The 20,711-nt window shown below is 43.8% G+C and overlaps 1 protein-coding gene across 1 annotated transcript; it reads left to right on the plus strand.

Annotated features, from left to right (window-relative positions):
- Positions 1–6,179: 6,179 nt before the first annotated feature.
- On the plus strand, positions 6,180–14,020 carry FGF3 (fibroblast growth factor 3). Its single transcript, XM_044270576.1, is given in 4 exon segments — positions 6,180–6,425; positions 6,427–6,454; positions 10,501–10,604; positions 13,526–14,020. Coding segments are annotated over 4 exon segments (711 nt in total). The 3' UTR covers positions 13,859–14,020.
- Positions 14,021–20,711: the final 6,691 nt, after the last annotated feature.

Consider the following 20,711-nt stretch of genomic DNA (forward strand, 5'->3'; position numbering starts at 1 on the left):
CTGTGCCGTGCTGACAATGAGGAGGGAGGAGGAGGGGCGGGCGCACTGCGCCACCAATGATAATTAACGTCTAATACAAATACAGGAGGCGGTGCCCAGCCTATATGACAGGAAGCTGCGATCAGTGTAACCCCTCAGGTTCCGCACCCGAGGGGTTAACTGTTGCTGCTGATCGCAGCTCCCTGTCAGTGGCAGGGTGCTGGCTATGTGATTCTGCGCCAACACACCCGCCTCCTGTATTAAACCGCTAATTATCATTGGTGGCGCAGTGCGCCCTCCCCAGTATTAAAAACATTGGTGGTACAGTGCGCCCGCCCCCCAGTATTAAAATAATTGGTGGCAGTGGCCACAGGGTCCTCTCCCCTCCCCCTCATTGGTGGTGCAGTGGCAGCTTCTGATCGGACCCCCAGCAGTGTAATCCTGGGGCTCCGATCGGTTACCATGGCAGCCAGGACGCTACTAAAGCCCTGGCTGCCATGGTCAGCTCCCTGCTGCTGTGCGCACTATGCACAGGGCAGCAGGGAGAGTGTAAAGTCCTATTCACCCTGATAGAGCTCTATCAGGGTGAATAGGACAAGGGATGAAAAGATCCCAGGTTTTAGCCCCAAAGGGGAGAAATAGTTACTGGTATTAAATAAAAAGTAAAAAAAAAAAAACACACCAAAATATTAAGTATAAATCACCCCCTTTCCTAATTTTACATATAAAATATATAAACGATAAAAAAAAAACATATCACATATTGCCACATCTGAAAAGTCCAAACTATTAAAATATATTTAAAAAAAAATCTCCTATGTAGTGAACGCCGTAACAGAAAAAAAATGTAATTAAAAAATTTAATGCACAGAATATCGGTATAAGTTATCGGCTATCGGCCTGAAAGTTCACAGGCTTATCGGTATCGGCTCTAAAAAAAATCTATATCGGTCGATCCCTAATAAGAGGACACCGGTATTATAGAAAGTGCATGCTGGTCAAGTTACACCTCTGGCTGGAGGGAAAGGGTTAGGTCAAGAATTTTGCAGTTTCAATTTTTGCCTCAGGCAGCAGGAAGGCTATGTGCTTCCCTGTCCCTGGCCACATAGCACCGAGGAAGGGGGGCCCAAGATGAACTCTTGCACCAGGGCCCATGACCTTTTAGCTACGCCCCTGGCTTTGGCCGATTATCTAATATGTTTGGACACCCTAAAGCTGTCAATGGTCTGCTGGCCAGTCATCAGCTCTTGAGAAGAAAGTAGACCTTGATCATTTTGGCTGATCCTGGAAGCTTCAAAAATTTCCGACATTTCCTCATTATCCCCTCTCCCCAGATAGACAGAAATTATCAACTTCAATAGCAGTCAGTGTTGGACTGGGTTTTCTTGGACCCACCAGAGATGATGATTATGAAGGCCTACCTCCCCGTAGGCACGTCCTTTCTAAATTCATTTCTGACTTTCTTGCCATCATATACAAGTTATGAATAATATCGAATAAGTTATTTGTGTAGCAATCACGAAATAGACCCTTGGCGTGATTGCTCCAAAGTCATCTCCAAATCGGATTGTCTTCTACTGGACCTTTGGAGCCCATTAATGAGCCTGGAGCCACTAGAGCAGAGGTGGGCACTCTCCAGCTGTTGTGAAACTACAACTCCCAGCATGCTCCATTCACTTCTTTGAGAGATCTGAGAACAGTAAAGCAAGTGTGCATGATGGGAGTCGTAGTTTCGCCACAGCTGGACTGCTGAAGGTTGTTGATCCCTGTCCTAGAGGATCCAGGTTCTCTGGTCGGCCATTCTGACCCTTCTTTCTGTATTCTGGTAACATAAGCGTGAAAGACACCTATGTCAACATGCTGGTCAACGCTCTAATCAGGTGAGAAACTCGGCCCCCGCCCCACATCTCATCACAAGTCCAAATCTGCCAAAGGATGGTCCTCCGTAAATGACTCTAAAGTGGTTTGAGGATTCTCCACCAGTGATTCCATGTTAAGGTTAAGTACTCTATAGATGAAGTAATGGGATAACACCACAAGTCAAAATGTGACTATGAGTCATGACATGGGGGGGAGTGTTGACAAAAAAAATGGGACCCTTTATGAGCCAATTAAGCTGACTTTGTTCCTATAGGTTTGTGAGTGACAGATGTTATGGATGTTTTTTAGAGTTTTTTTATGTTTTTTGCCAAGTGATGAGTGAACTCCTGACTTGGCGAGAAGTGTAAGAGAATCTTGGAAGACGTCTTACTCTATAGCCGGACCGCCCTTCACTAATGACGAGCTGGATGATCAAGGTCAATGACCCGATTAGAAACAGTTCATTAAAATCAAGCGATGACAAGAAGTCCTATACATGGGACCATATCTCATTAGGACAGACAATGGCCATCCTTCAGAAGTGCATATGCTATAGCTATCCGACTGTGTGATATGGTATCGAACCCTCCAGAAATTAGACCTTACAAATATTGCCTTAACGATAATTACTATTATTTTTGTTTTTTTTACTTTATCATAATTTTCAACATGTTTTAATAATATTTTTAGAATATTTAGTTTTGGTATTCTAGTGTGTCAGATATAATAGATTAAAACATAATACATAGAAGCCCGTAAAATGAAGCTTAAACTGAATGTACACCATTTATGCCTTTTTTCTTTTTTTAACTTAAATAGGTCTATATCGATTTCTAAAAATCTTTCTTGGCAAGAGCTCCATTTTTCTCATAGATGGTTCCAAATTAAAGGGGTTGGCCACTGTTGACAACTATGTAGGTAAGATGACTATATGGCACTAATAGCATTTGTTGAAATTCTGTGACTTTTTCTATATTTTATATAGCATTCCCCTTTGTTTGTCAAGTCTTTAGTGCACAGAGGTCCTGTCCATAAGATGGCTGCTGATGGAGGGTCATGTGACCAGGCAAATCACTGACCCTCCTCATATACATCCCTGAGCCTGCATTAAACTCGCAAAAGAACAAGTGCAGATGGCAGGTGCAATGTATCCGAACGGAGGAGACATCACATGGAGCCGATTTGCTTGGTCACATGACCCTCCATCGGTGGCCATCTTACGGACAGGACCTCCCTGTGGACAGCACAAAATATTTTTGAAAACAAGAGAGCTTACGGTACCTTATGAAATATAGAAAAGGGTGCACAATATTAACAAAGGCTGTCATAAGTGTAAGTGTCATATAGTCGTCTTACAAACACATTGGTCAACTATAACCAGAAGGTGGACAACCCCTTTAAGAAAGGAGAAAACTGCTAGTAACCTGCAGCCACCAGTAGAGGGAGCATAGGCGCTTATCGCATACTGTCTGTACAATGAATTCAGCATTGAAGGGGTTTTCTGGGTGTTTAATATTGATGGCCTATCCTCAGGATATCAGGTTGGCACCCCTGCCGATCAGCTGTTTGAGGAGGTGAGTGCCGCGGCCTCCTTGCAGATTACTAAGCACAGAGCCATTAGATAGCGGCCCTGCTTGGTAATGCAGCTCAGGCTCATTCACTTGAATGGGACTGAGCTCTACCTAGGCGATTTGACCAATGAGCGTAATGTCACAGGCCTAGGAAGATGCCACGGCACCCACTGGAACGTTGCGGCCTCTTCAAACAGCTAATCGGCACTCCCACCGTTCAGCTATTTACGACCTACCCTGTGGATAGGCCCATCAATATCAAAATCTTGGACAACCCCTTTAAGTTTCTATGCTCCCCTCTAGTGGTGGCTCCAGACAGGGAAGTTTAGAGATTTAAAGAGGACCTCCCAGCTCTCCTGACCTGCCCGTTTTCTCCACATGCTGAAAGTTCAGAGTAAGTGATGACCGTGTCAGACTGTAGGGATTTTCTTCTCTTGACCAGGGGAATAGAAACACACAGTTGTCAATTGGCACAATGCAGGGGCCTAAGAAAAAGATGATTTGGAATGGATATTACATGGGGCATACAGATACAAGAACAGACATGTCAGAAGTGGTCACAAGCTTTTTAAAGTGTTTTTTAGATGCATTTAAACAATTTGGTTTTCATGTCTTAGCCATATCGGAAACCCATGGCATGACTAAATGCTTGCTACCTGCAGCCGCCACAAGGGGGAGCTTTGAAGCTTATCGCATACTGTTTTGTTATTGAGTTTAATATATAAACAGTATGCAGTCCTAGTGGCTGTGCAGGGAATTACAGCCCTTAATGGGGTAGTCAATAACTTTTGTCTTTTTTTTGTTTTTCGAGAAACAGTGCCATATCAGTCTATGGGCCGAAGTTCAATACTGGACAGACATGTCGTTGTTTCTAGAAAAGAAACAGACCCTTTAATTCTAATCTTGAAAATGCCTTTAAAGGAGTTGGCCCTGTCTGGGACATTAATGGCATGTCCCTAGGACAGTGATGGCGGACCTTTTAGAGACCGAGTGCCCAAACTGCAACCCAAAACCCACTTAATTATCGCAAAGTGGCAACACGGTAATTTACCCTGAACACTACAGTCCAATACAGTGCATCTGCCATGTACTTTATCACTTGGCTATAATACCCTGCCTACATTCAGTGCTCTGCCTGTGCTGTTCATAGTGCGCCCTGCGCTGATGAATGGCAGGAAAAGTCTAAGGCATATTGATACAACATAGACCTTTTCCAGGGTGCGGGTGCCCACAGAGAGGGCTCTGAGTGCCGCCTCTGGCATAGGTTCGCCACGACTGGTCTAGGATATCAGTGTCAGATGCAGGTCCTACTTCTGGGACCCGCTCCTTTCTACAGAAGTGAAGGAGAATAAATCACGCATGCACAGCGTACTCTGCATTAATTTCTATGGGAATGTCTGAAAAATAGCCGAGTGGCTGTTTTTGGATTCCCACAGCGGTGAATGGAGAGTGCACGGCGTAAGCGCGCCCATCTCTGCGTTCACAAGCCAGAACTCCCATAGTGGTGAACAGAGGATGGCCAAGCATGCTTCTGGAGATGGGAGCGGCTCCCCGACGTGGGACCGGCCCCTATCTGACATTGACGCCATATCCTAATGATATACCATCAATGTCCCAGGTGGGCCGACCCACTAAGTCTACGGTCATGCAGAGGAATCAATTTTTTTTTCCCACTAAAATGGGCCTTTGACCTATTAAGAAATTAAAATCGGCACATCTTTGGATCTCTACATTAACTTGTCGTTAAAAATCTGGGCTTTCACTATAAGTGACACCCTGAGAGGGGCCATAAATATTCCTCCTGACTGGCAATCCACATGATCTGATCAGTTCCTCTGGAAGGTAATGAATAAACACTTCTTTTTCTCCTTCTGTCCAGTGAAAGCTCATTAGTCTCAGTGATACTAACAAATTGACCTAAAGGAAAGCCCCTTTAGAGCCGAAATAAATTGCCTTTCAATGCGTGTTAAAACAGAGGCACAGCTTCTTCAACGACTCGCGTCTGCTTCCTTTTCATATGCGCCTTTTTTTTTTTTTTTTTTAAAGAGCCATTTCCCCAGGTTGTTTCTTTTCCAGCATCCGTCATCCCGGTTGTCACATATTGTGATCCGGGGATTGATAGGAGCAGGGACCATTCTCTTAAAAATCCTCAATGCATACATTTTCATATGTATAATTGTTCTTTTTTTTTGGGATCTTTTAAAAAAAAAAAAAAAAAGGCAGAGCTGGTCCCAGACCCCCGTCCTCTGACGGGCTGCTGACTCTTTGTGATGTGGCTTTTCTTTCCTTCTCCCCCCCCCCCCCCTTTGCACTGGGCCACTGTAAGTAGCGCTGTGTAATTTTATCCAGCCTGCACTTTTCGTTCACACAAGACTGATACCTTGCCTGCCTCCTTTGTATCAATTGGTCGGGATCTGTCTATTGTTGCAAGGGGAGGAGGGGGGGGGGGGGTGCGCTTTTATTTCGGTGTTCAGTTCAGCACCACTATTTCTTGTAAACTCATAAAATTCAGGAGGCATCACCGTTGGGAGATGGTTAAACCCCCGGCTGCTGCTAATCCATGAACCTGTGGCGGTTCCTTGACATCTATTTACTTAGAAGATCAAGACAAGACAGATAAAAGGTCAAGATAACCCTTCCAATGTCTCATGCATCACAGTAGTGTGACTTGTGACTTAAAAAGAGAGCTGCTGACAAGACTTCTTTCATGGGACCCCTTGTGACATTTGCCTCCAGCCTTCCAGCCTTCAGTATTTCGGCCATGCCACAATGGTTATAATCTGGATCTTGTTGCTCAGTTGTTTCGATCTTGGTCGGCAGGTATCCTGGGCTAAGGGTTTGTCCGCTACTGCTAAAGTGCCTTGTGCCGGAGGCAAACTGTGCGACCCCAGGCTGAGAAGAGATGCGGGGGGACGCGGCGGGGTCTACGAACACCTCGGAGGTGCACCTCGACACCGGAAGCTTTATTGTGCCACTAAGTATCACCTACAGATACATCAGAACGGCAAAATTAACTGGAACACTCGAGAAGAACAGCATCTTCAGTAAGTGCGACTGGTTGTGATATATTACTTTTCCTATTATTAAATTGTTATTTATGTGTAATTGATATATAGAGGCTTGATATTGCATGTACGTTATGTTTTTTTGTTGTTGTGTTTTTGGCGGTTTTAGGAAGCCAAAATCAAGAGCGGATCATAGAGAGAAGGTATTCGAACCAGTCCTGAACGTTTTGGCTTACCTTCATCTATCTTTCTATTGCATACATTGATCTTTAACCTAGGTCCTCAACCTATGTTCTATATACCCCAGAAGATGCACGGGGTCCTCGCACTATCCTCATAGCCTCGGGGGCACTGTGATAGAATATATTTAAGTAGGGGAGGGGGGGGGGTCATTGGCTTGGTAGCATTTAGAAACACTCTTCTGAATGACCGGTCAAGTATAAGTAGGACTTATAAGTTATGATCTCCGTGTCGGTCTCCGTTAACCGCAGGTTAGACGGATATTGATGCAACGATATTCCTGAAGAATTCCTCATTATGTCTGATCTATACATCAAATGGAACCAGTACAGAACTGGTTTCAGATCCCCCTTAGAGGATACAGTTGATAAACTTGAATGAGATTTTTGCAACATTGTAACAATTTGTGACGCAGAGACTCAGTCCCATCGTATAGTCTATAAAATATGGCAGGCTATGGTTCTGTCCAGGACAGGCAGGATTACAAGGAGCTCATCTTATGGAGGTCTAGACGCAGAAACAAACATCCCCCCCCCCCACCCGATTCATAGAAGGACGTGGCGGGTTTCTTTTTCATGCTGTCTCTTATTTCATCCATAAAGATGCAGGAATGAATGGGCTCGTATAGCATTATCTCCCTCTCACTGTGCCTTTCTCTGAATAAACCTGGAGGGACAGGAACGTACCTTCATCCCTCAGCTGCTTCTCCTAACAGGTCATTTGTCGAAGAGCAGATAAGCTGTGGGTTTTTATTTGTAAGAGAGAAAAAAGGCAGTCGCCAAGAACAATAGATTAGTCCGGCACGCTGTTACTACATTCACAGAGATTTGTCCACAGTCTTGGAAAGCTCCTTGTCAAAATGCTCAGAAAGGAAGGATAACGTCTCTGCTGTGGGGATTCAACTCTACAGACTTTTACAGTACACAGGTGTAGCAGAGCCGAGTTAGTCACTTGGTAAAACCCATGGGGATATGGCAGTGTGCAGATCCTACTGTACCTGCGCCATTCTTCACAAACTATTTGATGACGCTCAGCTCTGCTACATCAGTACGGCACTGCACTTCAATATCAGATCCTATTCTTGAGAAGTACAAATCTATGCCATCCACCATTCAGATTGTCAATCCGTATTGCTTCATAAATTATCCATTTACACAATCGTATTTTTGGTCCGTGTCCAGTCCTGCATTTTTTGCAGATCGCACGTGGATCCGTTTATTTTAATGGAGCACGCAAAAAATGCAGACAGCACCCAGTATGCTATCCGGAAAGATAGAACATGTCCTAATCTTGTCCATTTTGCGGACATAAGGATTGTTACAATGGGCACACGGACTGCATCTCTATTTTGTGGATCCGCGTTTTGCGGACCACAAAACTGATGCAGCCGCGTGAATAGCCTCTTGCATGCGTTTCGCTTCCTTCCTGCATTTTCGATGCACTCCCATAGACTATAAGGGGCGTATCGGGAAGCAAATAACAGGCTGTGGATTTCCAATACTGACGAAAATTTCAGGCCCATGTGAATAGCCCTATTCATTAACATTAGCTGCAGATTCCGGTACATAAAATACGCTCCTACGAAAGAGGCCTTTGATTGGTTTTATCATTTCGGATTTTGAAAAAAGGTAAAAAATTGTCATCTATGTATCGAAACCATGTAATAGATAGATGTATCAGATTACCCAGTCCATAACCATCAAGATATTATAATTTTTACTGGTATTTGCTCAGTGTAATATAGAGTTTAGAGATAGATTTGTATCCTTGTGCCCCAAAAAAAGGTGACGTAATGGAGGCCCAGAAGTGACACAATACGGGAATGTAAGAGAATACGGTGACATTGATCCATAAAGCTGGATCCGGCGGGTTTGATATCCCACACCAATCGATTCTCCACATTTGGACATGCTGTTTTTTTTTTTTTTTAAAGCAGACGCTGAAACACAATGAACCAGTCCCTGTAACACATTACAAGGTGATCTCCCCTAGGGGGGCTGGCTGCAACAATATCCAAGAGCCTTCCTATACTCAATAAAACAAATGCACTGTGCCGCCTATTTGTTGTCATGCGTTATCCGGACATTGGGGAATTGTCGAGAATAAGCCGGGACCCCTTCGCCCCAGTGTGCCACTATACCCTGCAAAATGTTGCATTTGTTTTTCTAATACCTCCTTAAAAATAAATAATTAAAATTGTAAAACATGTTATACTCTTCCTTTTGATGAAAAACAGAGATTAGGCAACCTCAAAAGGCTCGGGGAGGAGAGAGGGGGGAAATTAGAGGAAACTCATCTTAGGGAAAGGTTATAGAGCCATCTCTGATAGCTACGTGGATAATGGAATGAATGGTCGACCAGTACGATGTGAAGGCGCACTAACTACTATGGCGTGAGTGGCCAGGGAGGACCATTCAAATTTGAGGAAAGTTTGTACAAAATTAGTTGATGGTAAAATAATTGTGCAGTGAAAAAGACCAAGACCAGATGGGATTGATCACAACACGTAATTATTGATTCATCAATCTGTATGGATTGAATGACGTCTGAGAAATGGACAGCAGTTGTATATCGGTTTCAAAATTAATGTAAAAATAAATAAATAATAAATAAATCACAGATTCCCCCCCCCCCCCTTTTTGGGATCAATTTAAAATCATTAGTAAAAATATGCAAGTTAGGCCTCCTGCACACGAACGTGTGCTGCCCGTTGCCGTATTACGGACCGCATTTGCACGGGCGCCGTTCCGTGGGCATTCCGCATCACGGATGCTGACCCGTTCACTTCAATGGGTCCACAAATCCGGAGAGGCGGAATGGAAGCATGGAACGGAACCCTACGGAGTGTTTCCGTCCCGTAATTCCGTTCCGCAAAAAGATAGAACATGTCCTATCTTTTTGCGGAACGGCCGGATCGCGGACTCATTAAAGTGAATGGGTCCGCGATCCGCTGCGGCTGCCCCATGGTCGGTGTTCGTGCACTGCGGCCCGCAATTTACGGCCACGGGGCGCACACATTCGTGTGCAGGAGGCCTTAATCTCATTTCGTGCACCTTGATCTGCTGAGCTCATCATAGATTGATTGATGGATAATATTTTATTGTAGGAAGTTTTTAGGCAAACTTTTTGCTCAGTGATTGACCAAAAACTTCAAAGATTGCCCAATAAAGACAGACAAAAAGAAGGATCTGTCAGGATCCATATTTTCATTTTTTTTTTACCATTGAAGACAATGGTAACTGACTGAAAAAGGATATTGAACCACAACTGCTCACGGCTCATCTTGTTCACAGGTTGCCCACTCCATTACTGTATTGACTATTACTGATTCGGATTATATATATATATAGATCTTTTTTTTTTTACTAAACAACATATTACAAAAATTGTGAAAAACGACAAAAATTTGTTTTACAAAATTCCTAGCCCCCACAGGCACATTCTTGTGAGCAACATAGCAGGGCTGACATTTTTTTACTCCATTTTTTTTTTTTTGTAGAACTGATGCAAAATGAAGCACTTTGGCATTAGCTTATTTATTTTTTATTTTTATCATTTTACAAACTATTTCTATATCTGCTTAAAAAGAACGTAAAAGGCTCAATCACAACAGCAAATATTTTTTTTAAATTTTAAGCAAAAATAAAAATGATGTAAAACCAGCAAAAAAAAAATAATATACCAGTATTTCTGTGAATAAACTAAAGAATCTGGAGTCCTGTGGGATAATGTGCACTCGGTGAGACCTACCTCCCACTCACCATTGAGAAGTTCATGCATGGGAACTGGCAAAGGGTTCTGCTTGGGCTGAAGGGGATTAAATAATGTGTCTTGTTTATTTCCAGGTATTCTAGAAATAACCGCGGTGGATGTGGGAATTGTCGCCATCAAAGGGCTGTTCTCTGGGAGATACCTGGCTATGAACAAAAGAGGGAGACTTTACGCCTCAGTGAGTACTCTGAAACGCACAAACACCTTCTAGTCCTAGAAGCTAAATCCCAGGAACCCAAATCTTTACTTTTTGCAACAGTAGCCGAGCCAGCATTGCCTTGTGTTTGTTTTACTTTTCTCGGGAGGCTTCAGGTTGGCTGAGAGGAGTTGTAGTAATCCAGGGAAATCCAAAAACACACAGAGAACCATTACACATGACAGAACTTCCCTAGGATCTGATGCGGCGTGTTTATTTTACAGACCCTGCGACCTGCAAAATACCCGCACAATCTATACGACATGAAAACGCCTGGATTTAACACTTCCCTTTTAACTAGGAGACAAAGACATCAAACTAAATAACATCCTATTCACACCCTTAGGGGACAGAGCTTTTTTTTTCATTTCATTTACTTTTTTTTTATTATTATTTTTGTTATTGTAGTTTTATACATTACAATTAGTAGGCAAGGTGTCTCATTTTTACCCAGACAGATTTCAACCTAGTAGACCAGGTCCAAGCCCTTGTAAGGCCTCTGTCACACAGTGAATCATGGACGTTTGCAGGCCGTGGTCTCCACACGTATGCATTGACTTTAATGTGTGTATTTACACAGTCTGTGGTGACACCGAGGAATCATGTCCTGTCCTATAGTCCGTGATTACAGATCCCTCACATCAGTGCTTAGTTCATTTTTTTTTTATATAATTGGTAGGAGATGCTCTGGAAATTAATTTTCATCTTATGGCTACTTTCACACTTGCGGTAGCCTGTTCCGGCGGGGGAACAGCCTGCCGGATCTGTGCTACCGCAAGTCCACCATGCCGCTGGAAGTCAGACTATAATGGGGGCGGGCCAGAGCAAAAAACATGCCGAGGGGCGGCCGGCCAAAAACTCAGCGTGCTGCAGTTTTATTCCTGCCGCCCCTCGGCCCGCCCCCATTATAGTGAATAGGGCCGGAGAGGGCTTCCGGCGGCACGGTGAACTTGCGGTAGCCTGTTCCGGCGGGGGAACAGCCTGCCGGATCCGTGCTACCGCAAGTGTGAAAGTAGTCTTAGCAGTGCCCTAGTTGGAGATGACAGATGACACAGAGGGCAAAAAATGGACACAGACCAAACACTGATTCTTCATGGACATCTTCCTGGATGACCATCTTGTCATGGATGTCATCACGGACATGTGAAACCCGTCTAAGACAGCTCCACTTTGCTATGGGTGTTGAGGCAGGTCTCCCCTCTACAGGGGAACTGGGTTGTTAATAAATGGGGTAAAAAACTGGCCCAAGGGTAATTGACAACAATCCCTTCTGACCCTGGTGGCACCATAAGGTGGACCATTCACTTCTATGTGTACCCCAGTATGAGACTGTCTGGTCAACAATACACTAATGTGTATGGGGGGCCTTTACCATAGGTACCATGTATAATTTCCACCCTTGTTGCTTGTCCTGCACTGAAACCACCAGGGTCGGGGGTTGTATGGGACGTAACAGTTTGTTTATTGCAGAGCTGGGGATTGTCATGTTGATAAGGATGGTGATGCTGCCATTCAGTCCTTTGGATATCAGTCCATCACACTTCAGTAACCCCTATGGCTAGCTAGGTCAGAATTCCATCAGTTTGGACCTCTATGGGCTTCATGATGTTGAAGTAGTCCTAAAACATCACTTGAGAACAGAAGCTACCACATGAGTGAAAACCCATTGTAGAATACAGCAATTACTCAGATGGTGACGGGTCAGTTTATTTAGTCACCTTATCTGGGTAGAAATAGGGCAAGGAGTAACATGAGCTGTTGATAAGTTCTTGGTATCTTATCAGCTTCTAATTGCCTTAGGATGTTCAAGGTGGGAACTGCTGATGTCTACTATCCACATGAGAAGACATTACCATGTGGAGTAGCAGTAACAAAGTGAATAGTAACGATGTCCTTAATTATTAGAAAAAGCATAGATAATAGAAGATGGTAAAATGTGAACATTTATAAAGAACTAAGAAAAAAAAGAAAAAAAATTCTACACTTTGACTATTACTAAAGGGGGTTGTAAAGACAGTGTATATAAAGGGGGTTCCTAGTTCAGGGAAGAGAGCAGGTACCAAAAAATACACCACTCTCTCTGTTGGAGGACACAACGTGGCCATGCTTTACATGAATAGCTCAGTGATTTTAATAGACAGCATGCAATACTTCTTTTCACCTGAAGTGGCACTGCAGTGGAATTTAACACTTGCCGCTGGGGTCTCCTAAGGATTACAGCTGATCGCTGCCAGTCACAGCTGCAGGACACATTGTGGGAGATTATTTTTAGAAAAACCCTTCTATTAAAAAGACAATGTAATAAGTGGACAACCCCTGTTAAGGATAAATATTTGTGGTCAAATTGTTGATGTACTTGATTTACTTAAAGGGGTTGTGCCAAGTTTTTAAGTTATCCTCCATTTACAGGATAACTCACTGATCAGTGGGGGTCTGAGCATTGGGACCCCCACTGATCCTGAGAACTGGGGTCACGTTCCCCCATCCTGATGGAGTGGCAGGTCGGGCATGAGTGTGGTGCTCTGCTATTTCAGGCAGTCCCATAGAGAATGCTGGCCCTGCCGCTTCATCAGGAAGGGGTACCCCTCGGAACCCCTATTCTCAGATCAGTGGGGGTCAGTGGATAGGGAACAACTTTAAGACTTGGCACTGAGCCCTTTAAATGGTTAACAAAAAAGGCCTTTTTACAATAAAGCATCTTCCATTGGCCTGAATAACTAAATAGGGTTATGTGACCCACGTCCCTGCAACTCTAGGTAGGAAAAGGGTTTTCATGTGTTTTACCCCCTTTGGGTCAACAACCTGCATATGGAACTGTACAGGTAGCCTAATTAGTCAATGTAGAATGGACCTTGTTCTTGCTCGTTCCTTCTCACTCATTCATGGCTTGTGTTCTATTTCAGGAGACCTACAATCCAGAATGTGAGTTTGTCGAGAGGATCCATGAACTCGGATATAATACATATGCATCCCGATTACACAGGACAGTCCCAAACGGAGCTGGAACAAAACGCAAGGCCAGTGCGGAAAGACTCTGGTATTTGTCAATCAATGGAAAAGGACGACCCAGAAGGGGCTTTAAGACACGGAGGACTCAAAAATCCTCCCTTTTCCTGCCAAGGGTACTGGACAATAAAGACCATGACACAGTGAGATTATTTCACACAAATATAAAGCAGAGAGAAAATATTCCAAAGTCACAGAAAAACAATGGAAGAAAGAGAAGAGGACATTGAAGAGACTTGAGTTATGATGGGAAGTCTTCTTTACTTGTGACATTTTGTAGAGCCTATCATGGATTACCTCATTTTTAGGACTATGTATTCCATTGGTTTCTTCATGGTACATGGATGCTTAATAATTTATTCTTTTGTCTGCTCTCATGGCAGACCCAGTGGTCATAGGGGTAATTGGTCAAGCTGATACACATCTTGATGTTGGTTACAGATTGCAGTAGCCAGTGCCTATCATTAGATATGCCTTTGAATGTGACTGTACTCTAGGTTCAACCAGGTGAAGGACCAATATTCAGTTGATAAAATTGTATCTGCAACCTGATCACACTGGGGCTTTGATACCCTCATACAGTCATTCCCTCACTTAATCCTTACAATCTTAAGTCAACCCTTCAATCCAAAAGGTGGCAGCTTATATATGGTTCACTTTATAGCACGTGGCTAGACTGACCCAAATAGTTTCCTCTACCTATGCCCCTCCACAAAAGTCTTCTCCACCTCCACCAAGGGTCTTCCAATGTCAAGCTGTTGATTACTTTAGCCCCAGGTAAAAATTCTAACCCACCACTGTTGTAGAGTGGTGGCACCAACAAGAACATCAGTGACTGGCTGTGTGTACCAGCCCAACACTTCTTGAACTGGCACCATTGTAGACAACCATGGTCAAGCCATTGTGAAGCCTGATAACTACAGCAGGGGATTGTAAAGCGAGGGATCATTGTATGAACGGTAGGAACATGTGGAGCCACCGAGCTTTGAGATATTTAAGCCTCAATCCTCCATCAGATTAAATGTTCTTCGCGAACTGGTTCACCCCATAAAATGTCTTCCGTTACAATGACTGGGAGACGAGTTCTCTGGAAGTGTTATTAGGTTTTGTTTTCCATATGTGTTTCCTGATCCGTGATATCAGGACTTGACGCTCTGGTCAGTCGTTTTGTCTACCTCACATTCCATTAGAAGACTGTGTCTGTTCATTGTTTGCGGGCTCTATTATGCTAATTACAAGGATTATTTCCTGTAAGTCACTAACATTTGATATTGGAAAACGCAGTTAAGGGTTGTACAGGAGGGCAAGTATTAAAATATATTTATTAATATTGGCTAAGTCGATCTTTTGGAATGACTGACGGAAAAATGGTGTTTGTAATCGTGTCCAATGTGAAAAGATGGACATGTGGTGTCATAAGTCCACCTAACGCTATGTTCACATCAGCAGTAAGGAATCTGGCAGGCTGTTTCGGCAGTTCATAGTGTCTGGCATAGCCAGGTAATGCCGCAAACTGCTGGATCTTCGTTGAACATAATGGGATTCAACAGGCATCAGGTTGTCTCCAAAAGAAATGCAGACTTTTGGCTGGACAAAAAGCTTTGGATCCAATTATAGTCAGTGGGGACCTGGTAGTTCATGTTCATTATCCGACTATGCCAGAACGGTAAACTCCAGCAGGCTGTTGCCAGAACAGCCTGCTGGATTTTTTCATGCTGATGTGACCCTAACCTAAACTATACAACACAATGACATGTATATTGCTAGGCCATTCAAAAACATGACGATATATATTGCTTGAAACCCTTGGGAGATCATATACATTAGATGAACCCGCTGATCATCTAATATTTATTGGGGCCTCCTGATTCTCAGATGTCAGGGGAGGGAGGGGTTGGGCATGTTGGATTTCCACTCAGAACACGTGTATGGGGCTGTTGGGTGAGACAGAGGTCGGCCGAATGAGTGTTCGGCCAACAGCTATCTTATGTGTATGGACGGTTTCAGCCATAGTGGTAGCTAAGTTCTGTCACAGTTAAAGACTAGCCCTGGTCATGTTCTCTGTTAGGACATTGAGCTGTTCTGTAAGAGTGCTTTCTGTTCTGGGAGACTTGAGCTATCCATGTTTCACATGGACGGCCATTCATATTGTAGGTGCCAATAAACTGTCATCAGGAAAAAGTTGAAATAGCCCACCAGGATCTAATGGTGGGACCAGGCTCTGGCAGAATAATAGGCTTTGGAGGCCCAGCAGAAGACAACCGCAATCAAAGCTGACTTTGGAGACACTTTCCACTAGGTTCCAACCCTTGGACCATATGGATTTGGAGCTCCTAGATCTCCTCAAAGGGAATTTTTGTGTTCCACTATGTCGATAAAATATATCACATAGCTGATCTATCATAAACAGTATTACCATATTGAGGAGGACTGTAAGAAGAAGCAAAGCTACGACTGGACTCAAACAGGTTATCCCAATAACATCTCACTACAGTGGAAAAACTTATCTCATTTTATCAACAAATCATACAAATCTCACATTAAGCTGTAAACCCTCATCATTACAGGTTTCCCATACGAGCCTCCATGAGGTTCTTATTACACCCACTGTAAACACACACAGCTCGGAAACATTTTATTTAAAGCTAAAGTAAGAAGATCTGTGGAAGGTAGACAAGCTCTGGTCTAAGAAATGTCCACCAAGTGGATCTATCTACAACTCGCCAAGGGCTACTGGTTTAGTTATTAACAAAATGTTGACGTCTGGAGCCACCCAAGCGGTAGTGTAGGAGTTAAAAGAAACAGAAGGCACGGAGCATGGGAACCATAGTGAAGTCGGTGCGTCCTGTTACACGGAATGTTAATAAATACTTCCAGCAAAGCTGCAATTTGCCCTCTAATTCTCTGTAACGACTTCCTTTCTGTCTCCTCCATTTCCATTGGTGCAACGTTTCATTAGGGCATATCCTCTTTTTATGGGTTTTTGAACTGTTCGGCAGAGAACAAGTTCAAGTTTCCATACAGCGAGGACTGCGAGACGTGGAGTTAGATAGAACAGCTGATGAAGGGAACCATTAATAGAATCTGGGACTTCAGCAGAGCTCGAGCTCGCGGAACAAAATTCAGAGATGGTCACCAATTGCCCCAGTGTTTCAGGAACGGTCTATGGAGAGTTGTCACATCAAGTTTTCAGAATCTTAACCTTAAAGGGCTTCTCCAAACACATGATAAAAAAAATAAAAAATAGCTTCAAATAATGTAAAATAACAAACATACCTTACCAATCTTCAAAAACAGAAAGCAAATCTAGCACTTTGACTAAGGACACGGAGGGGTTGGAAACGCGTCTGCACTTGGACATGATGTATAGCATTTTAACAAGTATGGAATAAATGTAACCTTTTATTATATTTTTCTGGAGTGCTGGATATGTTCTCTTTTTTTTTTTTTTTATATCCTGGAAGGCTGGAGCGGCCTTAACTTAATCCTGTGCACCCACTGGAGGTGAGCTATATACTAACCTTACCAATAGTCTGCTGCTCCCGGGGGAATGTTTCCCTGGTCACCCGCCTATTCCAGCTCCATTGATAACGTGTCCAAACATTTTTTTGACCACTGCAGCCAGTCACTGGCGTGTCAACAGCACTGGGTCACCTGTACAGTACAGCTAGTGATTGGCCACAGAGGTCACATATTGACACGTTCTTAGGCAGAACAGAGACCATCCGGGGACCAGGGAAGTATCGGCAGAGGAACATTTACGATAATGGATTGGCCATTCTTGGCAGTATTTTAGGGAGGGCACAAGGGACAGCAACATCTTGGAGACCTAGAGGGCCTCCATTAACATGTACCATACCCTGGGCAGCTCTATCTACTGATGTGTCGTATCTCCCCTCTCTCATATCTGTATATCACATATAGCACTCTGTTTTTGAAGCCTAAGGGTGCATCCACATGGGCAGATACTAACTCCACCACCAATATTCTGCCGTTGCATGTGGATTTTGTCGCAAATCTTTCAAGGACTTCACCCTATACACTGCAAAGGGTGAAATAATTGACACGAGGTGTCAATTTCCTCAGGGTGCGGATGAGATTTGTTGAAACTCTAATACTCTGCAGATTTTCTGCCTGAAGGAAAACCCACAGAGTATCCTCCATGTGTGAACATACCCTAAGGGAGTCGCTTAGTGGTGAATGCCCCAGGCACACGTGGACCACCTCCGCTATGTGTTCCTGCTGTAAGGGGCCATGAGGTTTGGGTTCGAGAGGTGGGGTGGGAGCTCACACTAAATTCCCCCCCCCCCCCCCAGTCTAAGGGTACTTTCACACTAGCGTTTTTGTTTTCCAGTATTGAGTTCCGTCCTAGGGGCTCAATACTGGAAAAAAACTGATCAGTTTTATCCTAATGCATTCTGAATGGAGAGAAATCCGCTCAGTATGCATCAGGATGTCTTCAGTTCAGTCACTCTCACGGTATTTGGCCGTAGAAAATACCACAGCATGCTGCGGTATTTTTTCAGTCTAAAATTCCGGAACACTTGCCATTGAAATGCATTAATTCCGGATCCGGCACCAAGTGTTCCGGAAAAACGGATCCGGGTTTCTGGTCTGCGCATGCGCAGACCTTTAAAAATGTGATGAAAAATAAATACCGGATCCGTTTTTCCGGATGACACCAGAGAGACGGATCCGGTATTGCAATAAATTTGTGAGACGGAGCCGCACCCAGATCCGTCTACAAATGCTATCCGTTTGTCATACGGATTTCCGAATTCGGCAGGCAGTTCCGGCTGGAATCCAACAACGCAAGTGTGAAAGTACCCTTAGGCCTTTTTCACACCGTTTTTTTTTCCGTTTTGCGGGCCGTTTTTTGCTTTCCGTATACTGAACCATTAATTTCAATGGGTCCGCAAAAAAAAAACGAATGCATTCCATTTCCGTATCTCCGTTCCGTGCAAAGATAGAACATGTCCTATATTTGGCTGCAAATCACGTTCCATGGCTCCATTAAAGTCAATGGGTCCGCAAAAAAAACCGAATACATACGGAAATGCATCCGTAAGTCTTTCGTATCCGTTCCGTTTTTTGCTGAACCATCTATTGAAAATTTTATGCCCAGCCCAATTTTTTCTATGTAATTACTGTATACTGTATATGGCATACGGAAAAAACGGAACGGAAAAATGGAACTGAAACGAAACAAAAAACGGAACAACAGATCCGTGAAAAACGGACCGCTAAACACTGAAATAGCCATACGGTAGTGTGAAAGTAGCCTTAGTCCTGTCTATAGCTTCCATTAGATGAAGAATCGCACAGCAGTACAGACAGACAGCCCAGTTGGCACTGGTGACATCACAACTCTGGGAGACATGTGATGTAATATTAGAGGCTCGCTCAGCGCCCCCTGTTTGTCCCGATATTTGCAGGGGATAAATGGGGGACCACTTCTAATGGCAACTTAGGCGCCTTCCCATAGCTCGGTCTACCCTCCCATGGCAGGGAGCGGGAAGATCGGGCAGATGCATATGATCTGCCCGATCCTCTTGTTCTCTGTGAGATAAGCCGCTGCCAGACGAGCCTTGCGGCAGCTTTCTGTCCTCGACGCATGCATGCTCGGTCCAGCGGGAGGCTTGGAGGGATCTGATGAGTGATGATGAGTTCTTCGATCCTCCACGGCTAAAATATTAATTCTATATCTCCTGTAAACGTATCGCGGAGGGAAATTCATGATTGGGACAATATAGTCTATAATTACAGTGTGCGAAGGCGCACGTAAAGTCCCGTCTCCTCATATATCTACAACCTACAGCAGCTGACAACAGTCATAAATACCGTACACCGTGCGCTCCATAGATGTGCTGGGAATGGCGGCAGAAATTATATGGACAGGATTATCACAATGGATCTATTTCTATGAAAGGGGTTAGACACCCATAAAAACTAATAAGCACTTCCACTTACTTATCCCACCGGCTCTGCGCAACGCGACAGGTGCCAACTCTTTTTATACAGTGGCATGCCTTCTCGGCTAGATACAGATATTATTTTCCGTAAAGCAAGTAAAACCGCGGCTGTCTCTCTAATCTGGTAACAGTAATATTCTATTAGCCTTGCAGGGTATGGCGCCATTATTTTAGTTGCTCCAACACCTATGAATTAGAAAATCAGGCGACCTTGCAAATCAGGGGGATTAAAAAATCTCTTACTGTTTTGTGTATACAGCTCCCCAGCAGAGCTATGCGTCTCCATGGCTACAGGCTGAAAATACAACCCTTTCTTGTCCGATCCTGCATTCATTCATCTTATGGCATACTCAGAAGAGAGGGGCCCCATAGTACAGATTAAAATGAGCCCCCACCCATTACGGTGCTGGGGTTTGGCCTCCAGGCATGGACCTGTCAATCAAAGTGCAGAGGGTGCAGCAGTTGCAGAGAGAGCAGAGCCTCCAGGTGTCATATATGAAAACCTCATGTTTCTTAGCAATGCGGGCACATATAAACATGGGACCAACACAGACGCCTTCAGCTGCCAAGTGCACATGTAACAGGTCAGACAGTGTCATAGGGACAAAACTGCTGTCAGATGCCCTTTAAAAAGGGGGGGTTCCAGTTATATTAATTCACTGTTTAGTTAAAAGATCTACAGCTTTGTAATAGACTCTACAGAAATTCCATTTTCAAGATATCTGCTTGCTGTCAATGAATGGAAACTGAATATGTTGGGGGTTGTAGTGTTTTGAGTAATAGAGTATAACAGAATTGTATTACGTCATGTCCAGTGGTCGGTCATGCTGGGGGTTGTAGTGTTCTATGTATAGAGTATAATAGAATTGTATTATAGTCCTGTCCAGTGGTTGGTCATGTTGGGAGTTGTAGTGTTCTATGTATAGTGTATAATAGAATTGTATTATAGTCCTGGCCAGTGGTTGGTCATGCTGGGGGTTGTAGTTTCTATGTATAGAGTATAATAGAATTGTATTATAGTCCTGTCCAGTGGTTGGTCATGTTGGGAGTTGTAGTGTTCTATGTATAGTGTATAATAGAATTGTATTATAGTCCTGGCCAGTGGTTGGTC

This window comes from Bufo gargarizans, chromosome 10 (assembly GCF_014858855.1).
Source record: "Bufo gargarizans isolate SCDJY-AF-19 chromosome 10, ASM1485885v1, whole genome shotgun sequence".
NCBI lineage: Eukaryota > Metazoa > Chordata > Amphibia > Anura > Bufonidae > Bufo > Bufo gargarizans.